General features: G+C 32.8%; 5 protein-coding genes across 8 annotated transcripts; 1 reads left to right on the top strand and 4 right to left on the bottom strand.

The window, feature by feature from the left end:
* Positions 1–1,033: 1,033 nt before the first annotated feature.
* LOC110659984 (cycloartenol-C-24-methyltransferase) lies at positions 1,034–6,656 on the bottom strand. Its single transcript, XM_021818114.2, has 14 exons — positions 6,510–6,656; positions 6,242–6,348; positions 4,918–4,984; positions 4,077–4,150; positions 3,886–3,970; positions 3,726–3,781; positions 3,247–3,301; positions 3,091–3,138; positions 2,811–2,894; positions 2,608–2,724; positions 2,447–2,530; positions 2,141–2,266; positions 1,888–1,985; positions 1,034–1,417 (listed from the first exon to the last, which is right to left on the bottom strand). Exons 2-14 carry the CDS (start codon positions 6,322–6,324, stop codon positions 1,354–1,356), a joined length of 1,041 nt encoding a protein of 346 aa, XP_021673806.2. The 5' UTR covers positions 6,325–6,348; positions 6,510–6,656; the 3' UTR covers positions 1,034–1,353.
* Positions 6,657–8,475: 1,819 nt separating this feature from the next.
* Positions 8,476–12,013, top strand: LOC110672410 (cytochrome b5 domain-containing protein RLF). 4 transcript variants are annotated; one of them, XM_021835196.2, is made up of 6 exons: positions 8,476–8,646; positions 9,111–9,227; positions 9,401–9,788; positions 10,773–10,907; positions 11,221–11,271; positions 11,753–12,013. In XM_021835196.2, exons 2-6 carry the CDS (start codon positions 9,195–9,197, stop codon positions 11,827–11,829), a joined length of 684 nt encoding a protein of 227 aa, XP_021690888.2. In that variant the 5' UTR covers positions 8,476–8,646; positions 9,111–9,194; the 3' UTR covers positions 11,830–12,013. The 4 variants fall into 4 exon arrangements, with proteins under 4 accessions (XP_021690888.2, XP_021690887.2, XP_057991392.1 ...); XM_021835195.2 differs by having other exon boundaries at positions 8,477–8,642; XM_021835197.2 differs by lacking the exon at positions 8,476–8,646 and adding an exon at positions 8,700–8,787.
* A 575-nt stretch (positions 12,014–12,588) lies between these two features.
* LOC110672407 (protein DUF642 L-GALACTONO-1,4-LACTONE-RESPONSIVE GENE 2) lies at positions 12,589–14,507 on the bottom strand. Its single transcript, XM_021835192.2, has 3 exons — positions 14,230–14,507; positions 13,543–14,040; positions 12,589–13,330 (listed from the first exon to the last, which is right to left on the bottom strand). Exons 1-3 carry the CDS (start codon positions 14,306–14,308, stop codon positions 12,810–12,812), a joined length of 1,098 nt encoding a protein of 365 aa, XP_021690884.2. The 5' UTR covers positions 14,309–14,507; the 3' UTR covers positions 12,589–12,809.
* A 3,272-nt stretch (positions 14,508–17,779) lies between these two features.
* LOC110660022 (putative disease resistance protein RGA3) lies at positions 17,780–18,900 on the bottom strand. Its single transcript, XM_058133527.1, has 3 exons — positions 18,615–18,900; positions 18,479–18,550; positions 17,780–18,399 (listed from the first exon to the last, which is right to left on the bottom strand). Exons 1-3 carry the CDS (start codon positions 18,898–18,900, stop codon positions 17,780–17,782), a joined length of 978 nt encoding a protein of 325 aa, XP_057989510.1.
* Positions 18,497–23,552, bottom strand: LOC131173294 (disease resistance protein RGA2-like). Its single transcript, XM_058135410.1, has 2 exons — positions 23,168–23,552; positions 18,497–19,098 (listed from the first exon to the last, which is right to left on the bottom strand). The coding sequence occupies exons 1-2, from the start codon at positions 23,419–23,421 to the stop codon at positions 18,933–18,935; spliced, it is 420 nt and encodes a 139-aa protein (XP_057991393.1). The 5' UTR covers positions 23,422–23,552; the 3' UTR covers positions 18,497–18,932.
* Between the last annotated feature and the right edge of the window lie 1,248 nt (positions 23,553–24,800).

The following is a 24,800-nucleotide window of genomic DNA, read 5'->3' as shown; positions in this document are numbered from 1 at the left end:
AAATTAAATTAATTCAAGGAAATATATTTTTTTTAATTATGAAAAAATACATATTATGCTTATTTTAATCTTATTTCCTTCATATTTAAAAAATTTCGCACAAATGTTATTGGAAATTTTCCTATAAATATAAATGATTGGAATGTTAAGAGTCATCTCTAGAAATTAGGTCAAAAAATATATTAAAAATTTTCTTTAAAAAATTATTATAGAAATTGAAACTTAAAAAGAAGAAAAAGAGTTGATGTGGAATTTCCACATCATCCCAAATTTTGGCAAAGATTCAGTGACGCAGCAACAATACTGTTTTAGATCCACCAAGTACCAACTACAGCAAATTTGATGGCTCCCATCGCCTCATTTTTTTCCTTAAATTTTGTTGACCAAAATGTAATACACGGCCTTAATTTATAGCAATTTTTTTCCCTTTTTCAAGATTTTCCATCAATTCTTTTGCTCATATTCCGAATTTTCAACGATTGGTTTCTAGAGGGCGGCTGAGTTGCCGCACTTTTCAAGTCTCTGCAACAGATTTTAACCAATAATTTTTTTCCTCGAAATAGGAAAAAAAGCCATCAGTATTTAAATATATATATTTTTTATTCATTCAACTCCAGAGAACACTTCAAACTCCAAAGGGTCACTGCCTTCTAGGATCAGTACCCGCGTCAGGAGTGAAATAAAGATCAAATAAACTTTAGTTTAGTGATACCAGAGTCTTCAAAATTGTGAGATTTTGAGTTTGGATTCCAATAGGACACAATTATACCTTAAAAAGAGTAAAATAAAAAAGAATTCATCTTTCCATTCATATTCTTCGGGGGAAAAAAAGATATAATATTCCAAAAATATCTTGTAGAAGAAATAGATAGTCGAACGGATTAGTGTGTGACAATGGCAAAGACCAAGCAGAATGTTAAAAAAAACCAGAGTTGAACAAAAGAACAAAATTTTCGTTCTTCAACTGGCAGATAGTAATCAGAGCTCACCAACATATTAGAAAAAAAAAAAAAAAATCCAACCAGCCACATGGTAGCATAATAGCCCTCAGAAGATAAGAGTATAAATGTATTAAACATCACGGGATTGGGAAGAACATACAGACAACAATGCTGACTACAGCGAAGCAAAATTTTAGTATTTTAGATTAGTTAAGAAACCACATTTGAACAGAAATCTGACAAAAATTTTCAAGCAGATAACACGAGGTACAACGAACCTATTCTGGAATGGGTAATGCATAACATAGAAGCTGCCTATCATTATCATGGAAATTAGACACAGATCTACCCTGCAAGGATGCCTAGGAAGATTTAAAAGTAAAGTAGCAGGCTAATTAGTTTGCATTACAGCTTACTGACTCTCTGAATGTGGTTTCTGAGCCAAGAAGAAAAACATTGGGGTGAAAATCTCCCTCCTGAAACAAACAGTAACATATTTCTGTTATTGGTCTGGGCAAGAAGTTTAATAAACTTGGTGAAATAAAGAGGAGACATAATTTATTAAGGAGAATTTCAGAAGCCCATATTTCATCTAGTAACCTGACATTCTTTTGTTCATGTGCCACCTGTGACTGCGAGTGACCCAACATGCAACCTTAGAGTATAAAACAAGGAAGAATTTGTTTACAATGTTGGGCAAGACCACAAAAGGTCAGGGTGGATTGATCCTGCTGTTGGTACCTGCACCATGTGCAGCTGGCTATATGCCACCTAAAACTAATTGAGAAGATAAGAGCAACACTTCTGGTGGGAGACTCAAAAATATTATCCTATGACTGAATAGGAGGAGATCAATTTGCTAGCCCCCATCGACTAACATGCATACAAAGTACCAGGAGGATTGAAGGATCAAAGAGATAAAAAATATAATGAAAGGAAAATTCACCTTCCGCCTTCAACTAATCCCTCTGCAGCCTTCTCCAGAAAATCTTGAACCCTTTGACTTCCTTTTGGAGCAAGTCCCACAAATTCTAGGGTCTTGACCTGCAAGTGGTGGAAAAAAATACCAGTTAACTACACACAAGATCACAATTACTGAGATTTAAGAAACATGCAGGAACCATAAGATTTGTCAATTTCAAAGAACTGTGGTTGAAACTTGAAAGTGATACAGAATCAGGTAAATTTTTATGTCTTACCATGTTTCTTGTGAAAAATCTGCCAATGGCTGTTAGTCGGAAGCTACTCAGAGAGAAGTGATTTTTATCCAAGGGCAAGTACCATGGGACAGGTGAGCTTGCTGCAAGATCTTTTGACCATATGACCTTCACAGAAAAATAAAAACCGTCATTAGTTCTGAATAAATATTTAACATCTTACATAAAGGGTGTCCCAGTGTGACTCTTCCTACACTACAGGCTCCAGCGAAGGTCAGATTTATAAGCCACCAAAAGTATCAAATAAATTTTGATAAAACAGTGAGAGAAGAGACACTAGTAACTCACCTCGAAACCAGCCTTTTTGAGAGCTTCAATGCATTGCCCAGTTAATCTAATGTCTGGAAGGCCATCTCCAATCTCAATTTCTGCCTGCACGCTCATAATCATTCGAATTAATAAGGACAGCAATAACAGGGGGCATCTTTAATATTTATAAGATATCTGACCTTAATTTTCTGATGTTCTTGGTTATTGGGATCAAAAGAATCAGTCATGCACCATTCATAAGCAGCAAAAAATTGTCCGGGCTTCAATACTCTGTAAATCTCACTGTAGCATCCATACTGTTTACAACATAAACAAAATTAAGAAAGAGAACCCAAAATGGGAGACAGTATATATGTGTGTGCAATGTTTTCCATAGACATACTGCATCTGGCGCATGGCAAGTAGCTTCAATTGCATATACTGCATCAAAACTACAGTCAGGAAATGGCATTTTCATGAAGTCGGCCTGCATAATGAGAAAGAACATCAATAAGGATTCACAGTTAAATGATATCATATGTCTGAAAATATTTCATTCCATCTACCTGTCAAAATTTTAATGGAAGTACAAGATATTAACAACACAGAAAAGAGAGGAAATGGGAAAATAGATGTTTCAAATATTTGTGATTGAGAAGAACTTGACGAAGAATATAACCAACCTTCACAAAATCACAGGTCTTGTCCACTCCTGCAATGCGGTTCAGTTGCTGCAAAGCAACATAACTGATAAGATTCAAAGGCACCACAAAAATGCACCAACTAAAATGTCCAACATTCTTTTACATAGAATTGAGATGAAAAGGATATGCATCCACCTTTCCTCTTGCTATCTGATATTCATTGTTGTTGAGCCCTGTAACTGACGTCAAGCTGCAACAAATGACCATTGAAATTAATGATGTTAAGAGCCCTCATTTGAATGCAAGTATCTTGAAACTCTACAGATTTATTTCTTATATGCATGAATCACAGTAGGGCGCTGATACAGCTAGTAATAGCTTGCAGCTCTAATGCAATGCAGATCATTTGCATAATATATTTACAAAAATATGACGGCGTCAGCAAGTATCTACTTTTCCTTTAAAATGAGTAACCAAAAAATACAATACTTTTTTTATTCATGGGAACCCAATTATAAATTGGGTATTCAACAGGAGTCACTTAGTAAAATACTAATACAATGCCCATAGCCTATTGTGAATAAAGTTGCCTTCTTAGTTGGCATTATGTCAATTGCATCCTAGTCTTAACTGTTAATAATAGAGGAAGGAAAATGTTTGTCCAGTCCACTGACCTGAATCGAGCAATTTCTCTCAGTGGTCCACCAATTCCACATCCTACATCCAGTACCTATAATAAAAAAAAGATAAGGTCAAGTCGACAAATCAAACCAATTACATAGATAAGGTTCTCTTTATTGCCAGTTCCTTCATCTTCTACAAAAGTATACAAACCTTATGTCCAGCTTTCAGGCCAAGCTGTAAAGCAAGAAAGTGCTCATGTCGCTTGATGCTTTCCCGAAGAGACTCCCCTGTAAATCTGAAAGAATAAATATCACACTCTTAATTAGATTTACAAGCAGCATTCACTGAATAACTAGCTTCATCACTTCGAACATGAAGTGAAGAGCAAGATTAAAGGATACCTGTGTGCAAAATGGAAAGACTCCCCCCAACCAAACTCATAAAAGCTAGTCACAAGATCATAGTATTTATTAACCTGAAATCCACATGAGGCGACATTTAAATTTTAGATATTATTTTTTGGACAGCAAATGCTGGTAGCATCCAAAAGAAAATCAACAGGTTATTTCCATTTTCAGTTATATAGAACTGATAAAAAAGGCTGTTCATTTCAACAAACAGGTGGCATACCTAGTTATTGGTTTCAGTTAGGAGAATCAACCTTCACAATCAATAAAATAGCTAGATGAATCATTTTCAGTGATAACACATGGATGGCCTTCTATTTTCCTTTTTAATTTGCCTAACTGATGTTGTAGTTTGACAAGGTTTGAACCTGGACATTCAATTGTGCAAGGAAAACATTGATGATTGTGAAATAATTTCCCAGAAAATTTTCATAGATCAAAGTCCGCTCTGATCCAAATTAAAAAAAATAAAAGTTTCTTTGAGCACCCAGGCACAGTAAGGAATTTTTTTTTTTCTGTAGGTGAGTACATGCTATGAATAGCTTCTATTTGCAGTATGGCATCAATGTATATTAGGAAAGTTGCATTATCTTATCAAGAGATCAAAAGGGAAGTAAATACAAGGTTTGACTAACTGCTTAACATGCTACAATCTAGTGCAAAAAGCAAATATCCAGAACACATGATCCCATTGATAATATAGAGACAAAAGACAAAAGCAAAAAATAAAATTTCCAAACCAAATATATCTTCCAGAAAATTGAAACATGCAGCTCATTGGCAATTAGTTTACACATATGGATCAGTTTTGGAAAGAAACTAGATCTTTTCCTACCATGTCAGTGTAGTTGGCTTTTCTCTCTTCCTCAGCACCTCCATAAAAGACATGATACTTCTCATATCTGAATCATGAAGCAAAGATTTTTATCACATTCAATAAAATTTAAGGAAGTTCAAGGAATGAAGCTCAAATCATCACATAGGCCACACAAGATATGAAGCAGTTTTACTATAAAATTCAGATAATGATCATTCAGGCAGATAATGACATCATTTGTGCCATGTGCTTAGCTGCCTATGCATGCATGATGTATCTCCCCAATTCATAATATGTAAAACTTCATTTCACTCAAAATATTGCATCAGAACATCTCAACATTATTATAATACACCAGCATCAAACTCAAATTACATCAAGTCTTTAACAGAAAATAAAATGTACTTTTCTTGTCTTTTGCTCTTCATTTTCCATCAACAAATCAAAGGCTGCGTTGATGTAAAGAAAATACAAAATCTCCACCAAGCTCACATTGAAATGATGTTCATAAGACAAAAGCATAATGCATGTAATCAAAAAACAGGTGTGGGCATCTAAATCTTTCTAGGAATAAAAATTCATGGTTTCAATTAATAATTGTATTATTAACTTCTTGCTTTTCTTTAAATAGCATAACAAAGCTAGAATCAATGGTTTTTTTTTTCTTTTTAATTTCCATTATCTCATTTGCTCTTACAACATATGGATTTCTTTTTTTTTAGTACAAGCAACAAATAGCAATTTTTACCACAGTTTGTTTGTGAAAAATCAGAGGCATTGTAAAATTATTCTGAATAAAAAAAAAACTATACCATTCAATGCCCTTTAACTATATGACACAAAATTGTCATTATTTCTTATTCCACTGAAACAGAGTCTACTATCTATTTCTCCAGGAAATCAAAAAGAAATAAAAATGAAACAATGCAACCAACATATCTTTCCATACTGAAAGATTTTCTTATTGTTTTTTTGTAATTTATGGTTACCAACTTCCAATTCTTTGGCGCTATAAAAGATTAGGTTGAAATGTCAAATCTATGTTAGTGTCACCTTAAGGCCTTACAAAGTTACAACTCATTGATACTATTGAATATATAGACTAGGGAAATGCGCCGTGAATTAAACTACATCACCAGTCACTATCAAAGCAAGCAGCTATATATCAACGATCAACAAGCAAAGCAACACTTTATAAGCTGGAAATGGAACTAAGAATTCTAGAGAGAGAAACAGATAAATTCACATATACAGCATTCTATAGAAAGAAAAATGAGAAAATTCAGCATCATTCTAGAGAGAGAAACACTCAAAAGTGATTCAAAAGCAAAAGAGATAGTACTTTTCGACGGCTGAGAGAACTTCACTTTTATCTATCTTTCCGCCGAGACCGGAGGCGAGATCGAATGCGCCGGCTTTCGACATATTGAGAAACAGATTCACCGGGATCTAAAAACATAAAAAATTAAAAAAAAATTACAGAAAAATCAGAATCGTAGAACAACAAAATTCTAGTTGATAATTTTAACAAAGACAGATTGACAAAAAGAATGTTTAGAAGGGAAATGCGAATGTTTATTTTCATTTCCTGAGTAGAAATGATTACTTACATTGCAAAAGGAAGAATGCTGAGTAGAGCTCAGCTAAGAGAGAAGGAAATGGAAAGGTCCCCTACCCTGGTTGCTAAAGAATAGAAGCGTGAGTTGTCCCAGTGGGCCATGATTGTCCCGCCAAGATCCGGTTCGGGTCCAAAATGTTATTGAAAATATCTAATTACTTAATCGAACCGAATCAAAATCACCAAACTGATTCTGATCTTTCATTTAATTTTGATTCGTACAGAAATTGGTATCATAATTTAATATTTTTTATTTATATTAAATTTTAATTTTAAGACTTTATAATTTTAAAAATCATTTCGATATTACATAATTAAAGATTATTAGTCGGATTTATACAAATTATTTATATGTATTAATGAAATTACAAATATGTGGTATTGAAATTTAAAAAATAATAAATAATAAAATATAAGAATATAAAGTGAAAGTTGTATCGTACAAGGCAAGCAGGAAAAATGGCACAAAGAAACAAAAGGACAGACAGCAGAGAGCGAGCAGCGCGCCCTTTTCTTTGACGACAAAAAGATTTTCAGCATTGTTGGGTACAAAGTCACGTGCGCTTCTCACATGGCATGTGTTCAGATTTGGCCCGCTATTCGGGCTTTTTTTTTTCTTTTCCTTTTTTACGTTTTGATTATTTTCTACGTTTTTTTTTTAGGAAAGTTGATTTCGCATTTTTTTAATTTTTATTAATTTAATACATTATATTCTCTTACTTATCTAAATTATTAATTATTATTTAAATATGAAACATTAACATAGTAGCAATATTTCATCATACGTGTTTATTACATAAAATCATATATTTATTATGTCAACATCATTTAAATAATTGATGATTTAAATTACATTTTAAAAAATATTAAATATTAAATTAATAAAAATTAAATTTTAATCTCTCATGATTCAAAATATGAAAAACATGATTATTTTATAATTTTTTTTCTTTTTATCCTGTTTGAATTTTTTTTTATCCAATGTGAATTTGCCTTGATTGTAAATTATGTTATATTTTTTGAATAAAATTTTATTTTACGGTAAGAAACATATTTTATCATCATAAGATATAGAATTAACTTCAAATAAAATTATATATAAGAGGTAAATATAAAAATTCCTTTTTTTAAAGGATTAAAAGAAAAAATAAAATTTTATTAAAATGTAAAAGTTAAAATAGAAATATAAAATATCAAGAAACCAAAATTGAATGATATGAAAATGAATAAATTTTATATAAAATTGTAAGGCCATAATAAAAATATAAAAAAATATTTAAAAGAGAAAATTTTTTTTTTATAATATATCTAAAATAGAAATATTTAAATTTATAAATTGATGACTAAAATAGTTAAAATTTTTAAAAATAGGGGCTAAAATTGATGACTTTTAGTTTAATAGTATTTAAGCTATATTTAAATTTATAAAATTTTGAATTTAAATTTTAATTATATATAAATAAAAATATTAAAATTAATATTTATATTAAAATTATTTTAAGAAATATTTAGTAGGTTTATTATAGAGTATTAAATATTTCAATATGAAATACAAAAGTGAGGTAAGTCAATATAAAAGAAGTGGCAATAAAAAGAACAAGATATAAGGTGATACAGAAAAAAAATAATATTAAAAAATTTATAAATTTTAGATATTAATGTAAATTTAATGTTTAATCAATTAAATGATGAAAAATATTTATGTATATATAAAATTAATTTTAACTATTCTGATATTAAAATTTAATTGATTGTATTTTAAAAAGATATTTAATTAGACTCTAAAAATATAAATTTTTAATAAAATGGACATCATAAAGTTAAATAATGTTATGAAATTAAAATCATAATCCTGTTATCTTTTTATAATTATGAAAAATTTAAATTAATATTTCAATCATAATAATAATAATTTATTAATTATTCAACTGCCCAGAATTCAACAAGCCAAGCTGCACGGAAGAAGAGAATATGCCTTCTCAAAACAACCCAAAAAGCAGTCCAAAACGACGGCTAAGGCCCAATTCTTTTCACAAATCAACCCACTTTCAGTCCCATTCCGCCATTATCGTTCTCCCGATTCAATCTTTTGATTCTCTCATCTCGCCTGCAACGATCAAAACCAGTAAGTACGGCGTTGGCCCCAATAAACCTGCAATAATTCATTCTATTTTCTTTAATTCCCCTTCCCCCCCCCGGTTTCGATTATTTTGGTCTGCAACTTTGAAGTGCTGAATTAAACCTTGTGGATGATAGTATTGGGGAATTAGGTTGGTGATTTTATCGGCAATTTGTTTGGTTGATGGTAAAATTTGAGGGGAAAAGGAAAGAAAGATTAAACTTTGCATTTTTAATGTTTTAGTAGTTTCTATAGCAGTCATAAATGAGGTGACAATGCTATGGATATGCGAGAGTAGCGATAGGAACATAGGAATAGAATCAGTCTATAGCTTATTTCAGAAAATGCATTTATCTTTTGTGGTATTTATGCATTCTTGTTAGGTTTTAATTCTTATGGTGGATTATTTTCTGGCATGCTGAGTGAGTGCTCTGCTGGTAGTTATTGAATTTAGATGTTGTTCATTGGTTGCAGCTGGTGGAACAGAAGAGTAAAGGATTATTGTTTGAATAGAGAGGGAAGTTTGCTTGAGCTAATTTGAGTTGTATTTACTGTGGAATGGACGATGAAAATGATTTCACCTTTTGCCAGGCAAGTTGAATTTTTCACATTCCTTAAAATGAACCCGCGATCCCCTAACCTTCTCTTGTTTACTGCCTTTTTTCGATTATAAACTTCGTTTTCGTGAGATAGTGTCAAATGTGGATTTTTTTTTTAATGGCATATTATCATATGTGCTAAGATTCAGGATTTATCTTTATTAGGTGGGTGTTACTGCCCAAGATGGTATCGAGGCAAAGAAGCTTGCTTCGAATATCGATGGTATGGCTATAAAGGATGAGTCCTCAAATGGCACCAGTGGAAGCAAAAATAGTGGTAGCCTTTGGAAAGATAGATTGCCAAATAATGCTTCTTCCAAGGAGGAAACTGTACGATCTTTGTCCTTTAATGTTATTGATACAGTATCTCTAAAAAAATCTAGTGATTTGCCCAGACGAGTAGCATCTACAGATGTTGGAACTTCTGTTACAAATTCGCAAAAACAAAAACCTGCTGCTAGGAAGCCTGCAGCTCGAGCAAAGGTTCCCTTTGAGAAGGGCTATAGCCAAATGGACTGGCTTAAGCTTACTCAAACCCATCCTGATCTTGCAGGTACTTAGTTACAGTTTTGTTGATGATCTTTCATTATTGAATGTTTAACTTATTGTTGCTTTGATTCACATATATTTTGCAACTCTTATTATTTTTTCCTTTTATAACCTTTTCTTTTTCTATTACTGAAGCATCAACATTTTGTTTCTGTTCTAAGGAAAGTCTTGAACTTTGATCTTTAGCTTGATGGGTTGAAATCTAGTAAAATTCTTTTGGCTATTGCAAATGGTGTGAAAAATATTGTGAAAAGCATGCTCACACTTAGAGACTCTCCTCAGCCTCTATTAAATTGCCTTGGATATTAATGAACAGAGTCCTTACAGAATGCTGATAGATGATATTATGATAACTTGTTTAGTGGAAGTGTGAAAAATCTAGTTCATATTTTTGTTGGGACGTGAAAATATGACTATTTGTTTTATATTCAGGCTTTGAATTTATGTTGTCAACATGTGTGCTTGCTTTTGCCTATTTGCTTCCATTTTCTATGCATGGCAATGCATACACGGTGATGGTACACATCCCATTTTATCTCAACTACTAAGAAAAAAAATTTAACAGATCAAAGTTTGTACTGTAGTAGCCGACCCCAAATTTTTGGGATAAAGGCTTAGTTGAGTTGAGTTAATGTTTGTACTGTAGTGAGTAACTATAAAATTTGCCAAGTATACAGTTTTGAGGGTCCCTTTGTGTGCTTATAATGACATCCTATAGTGTGAATGGGTTATAGAGTTTTTAATAATGCATGCACTTGAAAATTTCATTTGTTTTTTTTGTTCGCTTGTTTGACTAGTTTCTAAAGTTTCATTGTGCTTTCTAATTTTTATGAGCACAGGGCTGCTTTCCTAATTCCTCATTGTGTGAACTGTATTGATTTCAGTACTGGACATTGCAAACAAGTAGATTAATAATTGATTGCAATGTCATTCAATCGGCAAGTGGTATTATTCTACTTTTGCTCCGTGACTCTAACTTGTGTTTCAGGACTGAAGGGACAGTCAAATAAGAGGCTTATATCAATGAATGAAGTTAAACAACACCAAAATGAAGGTTCCATGTGGACTGTTCTAAAAGGCCGTGTGTACAATTTGTCTCCATACATGAAGTTTCATCCTGGAGGTATGAATGTAATATTTTGCTGATGCATTTTCAGATATCTGGTAGAGCAAAATTTGTGCAGTTTAATAAATTTTGTATCAATTTAATGGTCATTTCTGTATGCTTTTGTGTATGGTCCGTGATAAGTTGATTAGTGGTGCATGGGCAACTAAGTATGTGTTTCATGCCACAACTGAACTCGAAAAGATACTTCAGTCCTGTGAGCATCATTTATTCCAAGAGCTACTGCTAGTACAATTAGATTTGTTTCATGCTAAGGCTATAAACTTGCTGCCAGGTTTAATGGCTTGATTTGAGAAATATCTGTTTACAGGTGTTGATATGCTAATGAAGGCTGTGGGAAAAGATTGTACATCTTTATTTAGTATCCTTTTCTGGGTTTGCCTTTGATATATGTTTCTGGAGGTCATAATTAAATCTGTTTATTAGATCCATTAATTAACATTAAGTTACATGCACATCAATGGGTCTTTCTCATGTCATGGTGATATGAAGAACGAAAATGCATGATGATCAAAGATGAAATTATATGCTCACATAGGTGGTAGTTTTATTTTTGAGGCTATTTTTGGGTGAGAGGCCCCAAAAGATGTAGTCATATTTTTGTCCCATCAACAAACTTAGCCATGGTGAAAACCAGATCCCTTGGTAGGACTACCGTCAATGAATTAGCACCTGCTTGAGTATTTAGCCTGAATCTCCACACTCTGAGATTATGCTTTTAAAACTTTAAGGCAGAGAGAGAAAGAGAGAAAGAACAAAAGAAAACAAATCGTTTTCTTTTTCATCCCTTCTAAAATTATTGAAATTCATAGGATAAATTGCAATCCTTAGCTTCATTTCAGACAAATATCATGCTTGGGTGAATGCAGAATTTTTACTGGAGAAGTGTCTGGTGGGTACTGTGGATGAGAGCCGGTGAAGACAACTATTGTATTACATTTAGTAATTGATTCATTGTTCTCATTTTCCATACTAAGCTAATCGGCCTCTGTCATTCATCCTTTTATAATGTAAAAGTTTTTCAATAAATAGATGTATGAAATGAGAACCTGGTAATGCTTCTGTGTCTTCATAATTACTTATCTATGAATGCTGTTGTTACATGATCGGCTTCATTTTGAATAAATTATTTGAAAAAATAATTTAATTAAATTTTCATACAATCATGCTTGATTTTTATATTTTATTTTAAACATGAAAATTGATTAAAAAAATTAATTAAATTAAATTCTTGTAAAATTTTAGATTTCAAATGGGTTGAAATGTGAGATGCTATTCAATTCGCTTTAAATTTAACCGATTGTCTATTCAATTTGAAATTTAATCAAATAAATTAAATTCTTAGGAGAGAAACCCAAATAAAATTGAACTAATGGTTGAATCTTACCGATGAAATTGAATGAAAAATTAAAATAATTTGGTTAAGTCAGTTGGATTCATCAATTTTTAAATAAATGTATAAATTTAATATATAGATTATATAAAATACATAAAATATATATGTAATTTTGATTAATTCGAAATGTTTGATCTTTTTATTATAAAAATTAAATCAAATTATAATAATTGAAAGTTTTAGAAAACTCAAATTGAATTTAATAATTGAACTTAAAAAAAGAAAAGAAAAAGCCTGTGGAGATTCAATACTATTTTTCAGTTAAACAAGTTAGTCCAGGAATAATCTCTGAAATTCCTATTTATTTCTCAAATCTCAACTCTTTGGAGGGATGCATACTTCGGTAAACGTAAAGCTATTCCCATGGATACAAGAAACGATCACATAGGTCTTACATTTCCTTACCCATAAAGAACTCTGGTCCTGCCACATGAATACAAAAGCAAAGCAAATGCCTCAACGGCCATTGTACAATTCCACTGTATTTTGATATAATCCAGTATCTAAGCAATAGGGAAAACCCTAACTTGATCAAGAACAGGACCACAAAGGGATCCAAAATCATCAATTCTATTATGGTAGAATGAACTGTAGAATGTAATTCTTGTTCTTGCTGAAATGGCTTTGAACTTGAAGCTTACAGTCTTGAACCTACCCTTTCCTTGGGACTCAAATGGAGCCTTATAGGTGTCCTTCCCAGCAAATGCCTCCACCATCATTGATCCATGGCAACCATTCTTTGCATCTCCTACAGCGAATGTGAGATTATAGACTTTGTTGGGAATTGTTCTGAGGATCTGGGCAATGGCACTTTCCCTCCCTGCAAGAAGCTCAACTGCAGCAAGTCCAAAAGGAACATTGAAGTGCTTTGAATCAATGAACTTCACAGCTTTAAGTGATTCAATGATCCAACCAGGAAGTGGGGATGTGAGATCTTCTTGTTTTGGAGGAAGGAGAACGCCATTGGAAGAGTTGAGAAAGCGATGAGGACCCTCTTCAAAGCCAGCATTTTTTACCAAATTATCTGCAAGAGATCATTTAAGACTAAAGATGAGACCATGGGAATCAACTCTCTTTAACCAGAACAAAATAAAGCATGGGAAAGATTTTCTTCAACCAAAATGCTTTGGTGTAAACGGTATATAAAAAAGTGAATAGCAGAAATGAATAAATAAATATAGAAAATGAATAAATTGTTAAGAAATGAACATAATACTAATACAAATCTTCCATTACCTCTTGTGGGCCTTGGAGGAAAGAGCTCCTTAATAGCGACAGCATCAATGAGTGGTCCACAAGCAGGGTCCTCTTGGACACCAGGATTGTGAAATATCACATTAGCAACATTAGATTTAGCCCTAAATCCCCAAGCATAAGTGTCACCACCATTACTACTATAAAGCGTCTGCAAAGGCAGGTCCCCGGACAAAGGAGGCACAGAGACTCTCAAAACCTCATCTTGGGCACAAGTTCTTGAAGCTCCAAATGTGAGGGCATATAGAGAGCTTGGTTTTACTGGTATTGTTTGAGAGATCGAAGCCTCATTGCCTAGTCTCACAGCGTGAACACCATGAGCCACAGCAAAATACATCCCACCAGGTTGTGGACCAGCAGAGATGTATTCCACTAAACCATTGGTGACCCAGCCAGGTAATGCGTATTTTCCTTTGAGTACTGTCTTGTTGAGGTCACTGGGTTTTGGTTTCTGCTCAAAGTTGCCATTTTTGAGGAATCCTGAAGGAATTGAAGATCAGAAAATAAGCAAAAAGGACTACAAAAAACCAGATCAGCTGTTGCATTACAAAAAGAGAAGAAGAAAACAAAAGAACAAAAACCCAACTCAAAAGAACAGATTTTTAAGCTAAACACTGGTTATCTAGAAGCAAATGAGGTTTAATTTAACTTGAAAGATGTGAACATTACCTTCCATGTATTTAGCAGCCAAAACAGATCCATTGAAGAGCAAGAAGAAAGCAAGCAACAGGGAAACACCCATTGCCATTTCTCAGAAGGGAATGAGCACAAGACAGAAGGAGGAGAAATGGGAAATGTTTTCGTATGGGGAGAGGGAGAGAAGCAAGAAAGCTTTAGATTTATAGTGAGAAAAAGGACAAAGAGAGTGAAATAAGTGATAATGGGCTGTTCTTTAGAGATTGGAGAGAAAACAAAAAAGGTTAGCAGGAATCACGTTCTACTGGTCTGACCCAGTTGTCTCTCTCTTCCTCGCCTCTGTTTTTTCAAACCGACACCTTTCTCCAATGTCCACAATCCATGGCAGTGGCAATTATGTAATTTCATCCCTCTTCCACTTCCCAAATAAGTCCAAATTATGATTGGGCTGTTGCATTGCATCTCATTCTTATCTCTTGCTTTAGATATTGTTGAAATTAATATGGTTAAATTAATTAAATTAATTAATTTAACCTAGATATGTCAGATTCTGTTTTCTGATATAATTTATGTTAACCCCACAATTCATCCGTGTGGGCTCATCATAATTAAGGAGTTACTTTTTCTATACGTGCATGTGCTCATTAGTGGACCTAAGGGCCAAGTACTATAATGAACCCACATGCACCTTCTGCTAAGAGGGAATGAAGGATCCTATACATATAGTCCCACAAATGCAACATGATTTATTGAAATTTTATTTTCTTGCTATAATTGAAATCTCAAATCTTGGATTCTGTCTATTAAGATTTGATAATTGTAATTAGTGACAAGCCCATGTGATCTACCCTTCCCTTCCTTCTTCTTTTGTACTTAGTGACTCTACAGTCAAGATTAGCAATAATAATCAACTTGAAATTATTGGAACAAGACCCTTTAACTCAAATTTTGTGTTGTGGTTTATAGCTGAAAACCAGCTCAATTCCACATCTCGAAAATGTTTTATTTAGTAAGAACAATCTAAAATTTATAAAGGAAATTCTAGAATTGTTTTTCATTCGAAATAACCGCAACTTTGTTATTAATCAAATAAGAACTGATTTAATGAAAATATATGTGAATTATAATTTTTCAATTTAAAATTAATTATGATGAAAATTAATTACGTTTGACTGAGATTGATATTCAGATAATATATGTAATGGGAGAAATGATACATGTGACAATGGGCCTACAAGTTGACAACTCTTATAGGTGGTTAGGATGTGGCTGATGAATGGGTGAAAATAATGGGCCCACAAACCATGAGGCAACTTTGACTTAATGCCCAAGTCCGATGTTCCCAGCTATCCATGTCTTTTCTCTTAATCTCTCTCTTAAATTACAAAAGTTTGCATTGAGGCTACACATGTCTGAGACCTTCATTTACCAAAATGGCCTCTCGATGCCAAACCTTCAGGTCTTCTAAAATTCTTCATCATAGAATTGAACTATACAGTCATTGGACTTGCAAATCAATGCTCTAATAATCTATGAAGTACCTACTGATGCACTCCCATTTCTCCTTTCAACCACATTTATATCATTGAAAGCAAGGTTCTTGATCAGGACTTATGATCACATTAGACAATTATTGTTCCTGTCTTTGCCCAGTAGATTTCTAACATGAACATTGTCTTCCATGAACTAATATCGATGAGGTTCTTGATTACATTTGATGGATGATGTTCTTGACACAATGCCGCTACTTGCGTGATCATTCAAGTTGTTTGAACTGCCATGCTCATTCCAGCAGTCTTTTCTGATATTTTGAAGACGGAAACTCTTGTTTTCTTCTTGATTCAATGAACTAGTCTCAGCTGATGTCGATTGTTCTTTATCATTCTCCTGTTCCTGTTCCTGTTCCTGTTCCTGTTCCTGTTCCTGTTCTGTCTCGTGGTCTATAAATTGCTTCAGAGCATTGCTTCTGAATCTGATAATGTCCATTACCACTCTACAATCACCGTCACTTGACTCAGATGAAGAGCTTGAGGAGGAGGAGGATCCAGTGTCAATCTTGGCCTTGGCTGCGACCAATATGGCTTTCCCCCGGGCTCTCTTCTTTTCTTCCTTTTGCTCTGGTCTCAGATGTCTATAAACATATTTAAAATAAAACAGACACATAAACGTTTGTCAAAGAGGGAGGAGAAGCAGAATTACCTTCCCATGAATATTTGAGGAGCCACAAATGATCAGATATTCTCTGGTGGACTGCTTTGCCCATTAATTCTGATTCTAGGAACGTGAGTTATGTCACCCCAATAAACTTTAGCTGGGGACGACATCCTTCAATTTCCAAGTGTTGTAAAGAGGAGAGGTGATGCATCCCTTTAGTCAGTGATGCAAATCTTGGGCAACGCCAAATGATTTTTTCTTGAACAGAAGTGAAGTTCTGCAGCCACTCTTCTGGCAAAGATTGGAGTTCTTCCAATTCAATTTGGAAAGGGGTGGAGTCATCATGTTTGCCATTATAGTTTGCACTAATGGCTCTAGGCTGGCACTTTTCAGATATAGCGTACCATCAAGAAATGGAAACAGTAGCATCCAAGTTAGCTTAGGACAATTATAAATTTCCAGGAGAGAAAGACAGGGAAATCGGGGAGCGTCTGCTGGAGTTTCATCAGTATCCACCTTCTTCCACCACGCCTCCAGATCAATACAATTGTAAAGACGAAGCTCTTTCAAGGATGGGAAGAATGTTGATCCTCTCCCTCTTCCACCCTCACAACTATCTATATATTCTAAGCGACATAAATATCCAAGGCGTAAATATTTAAGAGAATGGATTTGATCTAAATGTGGGAGGCGCTTACATCTACTGCAATTTTCAATGTGAATTTGGACTAGACTTGTGAGGGAAGAAAACCAGAAGGCCAACTCCACAACTCCATAGTCAAATATCGTAAAATCTTTGAGATTTGGATGAGGCTGCAGACTTTGCAAACACTGCAGATCATAACCAGTATCTTTCCAGTTCCCCTCATTGCTTCGATTCCAGTCTAAAACCAGAGAGTAAAGATGGTGCTTCTCTTTCAAATTAGCAGCCTCAACATATGAAATGCCATTTTTCACGCATTGTAGATCCATGATCTTTAGCTCTCTCAAGTTGTTTAACCTGTTTAATTCATTCAAGCCACCCATTTGCTTACAGACTAAACTGTCTTTCGCCACCACAAAGCGCGTCAACTTCTCAAGGGAAGTCAATTGCCCAACCCCAAGAGGCATATGGGTCAAATCTAAACACTCAGAACAATCCAGATGCTTCAGGTTCACCATCTTGTGAATATGTGTAGGTAGTTCCTTAAGCTTTGAACAGTGGGAGAGGTTGAGAAATTCCAAATTATGCAGGTTGGTGATAGAATCAGGAAGTATCTTGAGTTTAGTGCTGTTGGAAAGATTAAGATACGTCAAATATTTCAACTCACCAATGGACTTTGGAATTCTCTCGATCCCTAAGCCATTCAAGTCCAACACCAATAAGTGCTTCAAACTACAACAAATTGCATCACATTGCGCTGCCTCAAGTTTGTTATGCATTATTGATTCAGTTTGGACTAGAAATGTGCGGACTTTTCTTACTTTGAGCAAGGATGTTGGAACTTGCCATGAGAGGTCTATGTGTATCAAGATGAAATGATACATGCCGAGTTTTTTCACCAATTGGTTCACCTTTCCATTTTGATAATATTGTAGTCTCCATCCCTGCCATTAATTTTGCTAGATCATGCATCAAGTCATGCATTTTGCAGCTCTCTACATTTCCCCTTCCACCCTTTTCCACATCTCGAAAAAAGGAGCTCCAAAAGAATTCTTTAAAATACCCACAGCTGATATCTTCAAGACATTGGCTAGAAGAAGGTGAGCTCACAAATCCTTGTGCTATCCACATTTGAATCAGTGTTTCTACTTTAATATTATAATCTTTTGGAAATAAGCTAAAATATGCAAAACACTGCTTCAAATGCAATGGCAGATGATCATAGCTCAATTTTAGTGCTTGTAAAATATAGTTTTCATGTTGAGGCACTAATGTTGAAAGTTCATTCTCCATAAAATGCAACCACTCAGTTTCTGGATCTTTAAAGTATAATAGGCTTCCTATCGACTTTATTGCCAGAGGAACCACAACAAATTTCTCTAAAATCTCCTTTCCAATTTTTATCACTGCAGGATTTTTCGGCTCTTGGTCATTAAACAATGATCTTAGAAACTTTTTGAGAACGTGTGGTTATCATGATCTTACTTCCCATTGCACCTCTCATTAACAATATCTTTAGATTATCCGAATTTTCACGATTTTCAGTCCACAAATCATCTAAAACAAGTAGAAAATTTTTCCCATTTACATTCCTTTCAAGATCATGTATCTAGCTCAAGACTTTCCGGCTTTCTTTTAGTTGCAGATTCTAAGATCTTTTTAACAATTGTTTTGAGCTCAAAAGTATCTGTAACACAAACCCACATCTTTAATTCAAAATGTGATTTAACTTTCTCATCATTGAATATGAGCTGAGCAAGTGTGGTTTTCCCCAATCCACCCATTCCAACTATTGAGATGATTGAAACATATTCCTCCCTGGAAGCCAATAAACGCTCTAGGATTGGGCTTTTGTCACCTTCCCTCCCAGCAACAATATCAGGTGAAGAGGAATCAGTCTCCCTCATCATCACCTCACTTTGCTCCTCTATACAAACCTCTAACTCAAATTGTCAATCAGCTTCAATCTCAGCCAATTTTTCCTAGTTGCCTTAATTTTCCTACCCATCTTAAAATCATAAGCAAGCTGATTGGAACGTGAAAAGAAAACATGTACCTTCTTTGTGGGTTTATTCCCATCCATAACTCGTCGTCGCAAGGCTTCAGTGGTGATCTATGTAGCACGGAAACGGAAACGTGGACACGGGGAAACGCGGAAATGGACACGGGGAAACGGCATTTTAAAAAATATAGGAAACGGAAACGTTGGGGAAACTTGTAAATATAAAAAATATAGGGGTATATTTATAAATAAATATATATATATATATAAACGCGGAAATGGACACGGGGAAACGGCATTTTAAAAAATATAGGAAACGGAAACGTGGGGGAAACTTGTAAATATAAAAAATATAGGGGTATATTTATAAATAAATAAATAAATAAATAAATAAATAAATAAATATATATATATATATATATATATATATATATATATATATATATATATATATATATATATATCATGAAAGATATTCAATAATAAATAAAGTCCAAATCAACATTTAAATTCAACCATAAAAATACATATTTAGAAGTTTCATACTTATAAGAAATAAATATTAACTACAACACATTCAAATGTTAAAAAAGAAAAGATAATGAAATTTATGACATTTCCTCAACTTCACTGTCTTTCTCCTTCTTCTTCTCCTGCTTATAGTTGCATTTTCATCTAACAAAACATACTCTAACTCTGGTTCATCCAATGAAAGGTTGGCAAATTCAAGAACTCCCACATCTTCCATACTCCCAAATTGATCACCACCAACATCCCACAATTTTGTCTTCTCATCATAATATTGGGAGGAGTTTCTCGACAGAAGACGAAGATTATTATGGATAAAAAACAAGTCCTCTGCACGTTTTGGAGTTAATTTATTCCTTCTACATGAATGAATGAAGGAATAAATACTCCAATTTCTTTCACAACAAGAGGAGGAAGTAGGTTGTCCAAGCACTTTAAAAGCCAACCTTTGAAGTAAAGGTGCATTAGAACCAAAACATGCCCACCATTTCCTAGGATCTGTAACATACATACTTCCAATAGAATCAGAATCAGCAAAAGGTCCACTTTTCAAAGAAAAATTTGCAAATTCATCATTTGCTATAATTCGCTCATCTTCATTAGAAAAAATCCTCCTAAAGCATTTAATTCTTTCAGTTGATACTTCTCCATCCATATGAGGAGGCACTCTACCTTCTCCCTCTTGAAGCCCATTTTTCACTATAAAATCTTCAAAAATAAGAAAATAAATTCAGAAAAAAAAAAAAATTATAACAAGAAGATGAGTATGTAAGTTAGAAATTTACCTTGGATTTAATGAATGGGCTAAACAATGAAGGGGAGTGTTGTTCTTTGCCCAACGATCAACAAGAATTCGATGAACCACATAATAAAAAGGAGAAAACCCATCTGTTTGCTTTCCTTCATGATCAAAAATAACTTGCTTCATCTTTTCAATTATAGAATCCCACAACTCATAAACCAGATGAAGGCATAGTTTGTCTGTGTTACAAACTCTGATCATGTTATAAATGGGCCTAGTAAAAGCAATGATGTAATCAACATTTTCCCACCAATCCTCATCTACCACTTTATCAATAACAAATCTAGCTTTGCCTTGGTCGTCTTCTCGGTATTGTGCCCATTGATCACTCATAACCATTGCTTCTAAAGCATGCCTAATAAGTTTAAATCTTTTAAGCATCACAACAATAGAAGCAAAACGAGTGTCAGCAACTGAAAGCAATTTCAAAGGGCTAAACCGATTATAAAATGCAAGCCTCATGGAATGATTCATTATAAAATTCTTGATTTGCAAAGCATCCCCATGGATTTTAGTGATCCAGTGACACACATCATAAGTTTCTTGATTAGTTTTCAAATTTTTTGCTGCACATATATTCTTCAAAGCAAGATTAAGAGTGTGCACAACACAAGGAGTCCAATAAATATGTCGAAACATTCCCTCAATGATTTCTCCAGCACCTTTACAATTTGAAGCATTATCAGTAATGACTTGTACCACTTTTTGATGACCCACCTCATCAATTACTTCTTTTAGCAAATTAGCAATAAATTGCTTATCTTTCACTTCACCAGAACAATCTACAGATTTGATAAACATGGGGCCAGACTCAGAAACAACCATAAAATTAATCAAAGGCCTCCTCTGGGGATCACTCCATCCATCACTCACAATACTAACACCCTTTTCTAACTAAGTGCTTTTAATTGGTTCAAGCAACCTCTCTACATTTGCTTTTTCTTGCTGAAGTAATGTGGTTCTCAATTTGTTATAACCAGGCAGCACATAACCACCCAAAACATGATTAGCAGCAAAAGAATAAGAACTCACATAATAAGGATTTCTAGCAAAATTAAAAGGTAGACCCCAGGTGTAGAACATTCTAACAATCTCTGCATCTAATTGAGCTCTAGTTTGCAAGTCAAAAGCTCTACCAAGAGGAGAATTATTAACTCTTCTTTTCTTCAAAGCTGCTGAAACACTTGGTTCAGTTATATTCAATGAAGGAACAGAAGTTATACTAATAAGCAAAGAAACTCGCCTAGATTGTGAATTGGTAATTTTGTTTGTTGCCTCATCCTCCTGTTTCCTCATTTCAGAAATACTATCATTCATCACTTTTTTACACACACCAATCCCTTTTTCAGTGATTTTCAATAAATGAGCCCTCACTCTAGTATAAGTCCCTTGCTTTTCTTATCCACAAAAATTGCATATCCATTTACAATTACCCCCTCATTCTCCAGTTTTCTCAAGTTTAGTTACATATCTCCACAAAGGATTAAATTCTTCCTCCCTAGTTTTTGAAAAAGTGGCACTGGTGCTATTTGCTTGGGTAGAATTTGAGTTCGAAGAATCCATTCAAATATTGTCCTATCAAAATGATAAAAAGAAAATGCAATTTTATACAATTTACAAATTATTTAAACAAATTATATAATAAGGATTAAAGCACAATGCAAATTATATATTAAAAGATTAAAGAATTAAATAATAGAATTGAATAAATTGACTATAAAAATTATTATGAAAAATTTTAATATATAATATAACGATACATTAAAGCAAATTATATTAAACACACTATATATAAATTATTACAAAAATATAAAATATATTAATATAAAATACAAATTTTGAATGTTGGAATTTTTTTTATTTATCATTAATTAGAATTTAAATTTGAAATTTTATAATTTTAAAAATAACTTTAAAAATATATTTATATTTGTCCTTAATTTCCTTCAAAATGTTGATTGTAAAAATATGGCAAATCTTGAAAATTTTTAGTGAATTTGGGAAATTTTTTTTTTTTTATCTTTCTTTTTTTTAAAAAAAAAAATATTTATGATAACTCCTCAAATTTGGTTTGAGAAAAATCTAATTATGGAATATACATTTAGAGAAAAAAAATTGATATTAAATATGATAAATTTATGATTAATTAATGGAATAAAATTGTAATTAATTAATAAAAGTTGCTTAATAAAATTGTTTCATAAAGAAATTAGAAAAGGAAAATAATAAATTAATAATAAGGAAAATAATAAATTAAATAATAATAAATTAATAAAATCCTAATATAAACCTAATACTTCACATTCACAATCGGGAAGAAAATAGGAAAGGGCATCGTTACTTACCTGTCGACTGTCGTTCCTCCCTTCGGCTGCTGCTGCTGCTTCTTCTTCTTCTTTTTCTTCTTCTTTTTCTTCTTCTTCTTCTTCTTCTTCTTCTTTTTCTGTTGATAAGGATGAAGAGGGCATATCAAAGAGAGAATATGGCAGATCAGAGAGAAAAGAAGAGAAAGGTGTTGCGATCCTTACCTGCGCTGCAAAGTGCGAAATGCGATGCTGCCAACTGCCGTTGAAGGTACTCCATTTCTTTTTCTTTTTCTTCTTCTTCCTTTTCTGTTGGTGAATGTTGTGAAGTGATCGATTTTAACCTACCAATTTTTCTTTCTTTTTTTTTTTTAATTTTCTTTAAAGAAACGCATTTCCGGCAACGGAAACGCGTTTTCGATTTTCAATATTTTCGGAAATGGCCCGGAAACGTTTCCCAGCTGTGTCAGGTCGTTTCCTTGTCAGAAACGTTTCCGACACTGGGAAACGTGACTCAGTGCCGTTTCCGTGCTTCATAGGTGGTGATCTCATCCAGCAAGTCATCCACATCATAAACAACTTCTTTGAGCTTCCCAAGCCAATCTTTGACTTGCTCGTTCATTGTCTGCTTCTTTTCTACATCAAGAAGAACAGCACGGATCCTGGAAATTGTGTTCTTGAGCTTGTCAAGTTCATCTAGAAGACCCCACCAGAGTCCAATCTCCCGGAAAGCAAGGGAAACCAATTTACTAAGGATTCCATCGGCAACAGTGAAGAGGACCCATTCTGCCATTTCTTAGTGTGGTTGCTAAAGAAGTAAAAAAGCGACCAGGCTGTCTGTCGACAGTAAGCAGATGATCGCCCGCTTGATTAGCAGAGGCAGATGAAGAAAAGTTTTTGGCACTGCGTTTGGATGGTTTGAAACTGTTTTTAAAATAAAATTTAAAAAAATTATTTTATTATTTTTATAATTAAAATTTATTAAATTTAATTTTAAATTATTTTTTAATATTATTTAATTAATGCATTTAAAAAAATATTTTTTAATAATAATTGCAATAATAATATGAAACGGTCTTCTAATAGTCGGCTGATCATATTCTTAACATTGTGTAAAACGTAACAGATGTCATCTTGTGTAATACTATTTAATTTTTATCTTTTTTTTTTTTTTTCTTTTGTCCTTCTATAAAAGGAGGATGGTTATTTCGTCAAGGGGGTAGAATGTAATAAAAGCTTTAGATTTTTCTTTTATTCTCATGATTTTCTAAATTTTTTCTCTTTCTCTCTCAAAAGTTTACAATCTATGTTATATTTATACTATCCTCCACCAGATATATAAGTATATTTTATATTTGCCTATGCGATAATCACATTTTTGAATAACAATGGAGAAGCATGTGACTTCTGTATATTCATATATAATAAGTGAAGCATGTGCCCTAACTTAATTTTAAATTTTTTGAGCATCTTTTAATACTATTAGAGTTAAAAAAAAAATTATCAGAGATTTAAATTATTATTATAATAGTCTGAGTCATTAGAATCAATGTAATAATATTATAATTCTACGTTCTGTGTGCTTATTATCTTGGTTTTTGATGTTAAAATTGGATTTATCACTTTTTGTTGCGATTTTCCTTTTTTTTTTTTCTCATTGAATTTGTGGTACACAATAAAAATGCAAGTATGTTTAGCAATCCTGTTAATGGTTGAGAAAAAATAAATTTTTTAAATGTATTAATTTTAATTATAAGAACTTTAACTTTATCAATTTAAAAAAAAAAAATTTTAAATAATATTTTTTTAAAAAAAAAAAAGAAAACTTGTTTTTTAGGGTCTCTTTTTTTTATAAAAAAATAACTTATACATGAAAAAATTTCAAATAATAATTTATGTTTATATTATTAATGTATAAGTATTTTTATATTTTAATAAAATTATTAAATTTTTAAAAATAATTTCCTCTTAATTTTCTTAAAAATGATTTAATGTTTTCTTTAATTAGAAAAATATTTTTTATGATTTATTTCTAAGCGTTTTAAATGCTAAAAAATTATGAAAATAAGATTATATTTTTCATAAAACAGATGAAGATTAGCTTTTTCTTTTTTTTCTTTTATATGTATATAAAATCATTGTAGCCAATTAACAGTGTTTACATTTTTAGAT

The sequence above is a fragment of the Hevea brasiliensis genome, chromosome 14, assembly GCF_030052815.1.
Source record: "Hevea brasiliensis isolate MT/VB/25A 57/8 chromosome 14, ASM3005281v1, whole genome shotgun sequence".
NCBI classification, from domain to species: Eukaryota; Viridiplantae; Streptophyta; class Magnoliopsida; order Malpighiales; family Euphorbiaceae; genus Hevea; species Hevea brasiliensis.
Note: the sequence above shows the minus strand (reverse complement) of the source record. Positions and strands in the feature narration are given on the sequence as shown.

What these genes read in the sequence shown, in the direction of transcription:
- LOC110659984 (XM_021818114.2), bottom strand. Translation starts at nt 6,324, where the DNA reads ATGTCGAAAGCCGGCGCATTCGATCTCGCCTCCGGTCTCGGCGGAAAG. An exon ending in GTTCTCTCAGCCGTCGAAAA is followed by an intron (nt 4,985 to 6,241) that starts GTACTATCTCTT and finishes TTCATGATTCAG; the next exon opens with ATATGAGAAGTATCATGTCT. An exon ending in GCCTGAAAGCTGGACATAAG is followed by an intron (nt 3,782 to 3,885) that starts GTTTGTATACTT and finishes TTTTTATTATAG; the next exon opens with GTACTGGATGTAGGATGTGG.
- LOC110672410 (XM_021835196.2), top strand. Translation starts at nt 9,195, where the DNA reads ATGGACGATGAAAATGATTTCACCTTTTGCCAG. An exon ending in CATGAAGTTTCATCCTGGAG is followed by an intron (nt 10,908 to 11,220) that starts GTATGAATGTAA and finishes ATCTGTTTACAG; the next exon opens with GTGTTGATATGCTAATGAAG. An exon ending in AGATTGTACATCTTTATTTA is followed by an intron (nt 11,272 to 11,752) that starts GTATCCTTTTCT and finishes GCTTCATTTCAG; the next exon opens with ACAAATATCATGCTTGGGTG.
- LOC110672407 (XM_021835192.2), bottom strand. Translation starts at nt 14,308, where the DNA reads ATGGCAATGGGTGTTTCCCTGTTGCTTGCTTTCTTCTTGCTCTTCAAT. An exon ending in GGCTGCTAAATACATGGAAG is followed by an intron (nt 14,041 to 14,229) that starts GTAATGTTCACA and finishes CAATTCCTTCAG; the next exon opens with GATTCCTCAAAAATGGCAAC. An exon ending in TCCTCCAAGGCCCACAAGAG is followed by an intron (nt 13,331 to 13,542) that starts GTAATGGAAGAT and finishes GATCTCTTGCAG; the next exon opens with ATAATTTGGTAAAAAATGCT.
- LOC110660022 (XM_058133527.1), bottom strand. Translation starts at nt 18,900, where the DNA reads ATGAGGGAGACTGATTCCTCTTCACCTGATATTGTTGCTGGGAGGGAA. An exon ending in AACTAAAAGAAAGCCGGAAA is followed by an intron (nt 18,551 to 18,614) that starts GTCTTGAGCTAG and finishes TACTTGTTTTAG; the next exon opens with ATGATTTGTGGACTGAAAAT. An exon ending in AATGAGAGGTGCAATGGGAA is followed by an intron (nt 18,400 to 18,478) that starts GTAAGATCATGA and finishes AAAATCCTGCAG; the next exon opens with TGATAAAAATTGGAAAGGAG.
- LOC131173294 (XM_058135410.1), bottom strand. Translation starts at nt 23,421, where the DNA reads ATGGCAGAATGGGTCCTCTTCACTGTTGCCGATGGAATCCTTAGTAAA. An exon ending in TTGCTGGATGAGATCACCAC is followed by an intron (nt 19,099 to 23,167) that starts CTATGAAGCACG and finishes ATAGATCACCAC; the next exon opens with TGAAGCCTTGCGACGACGAG.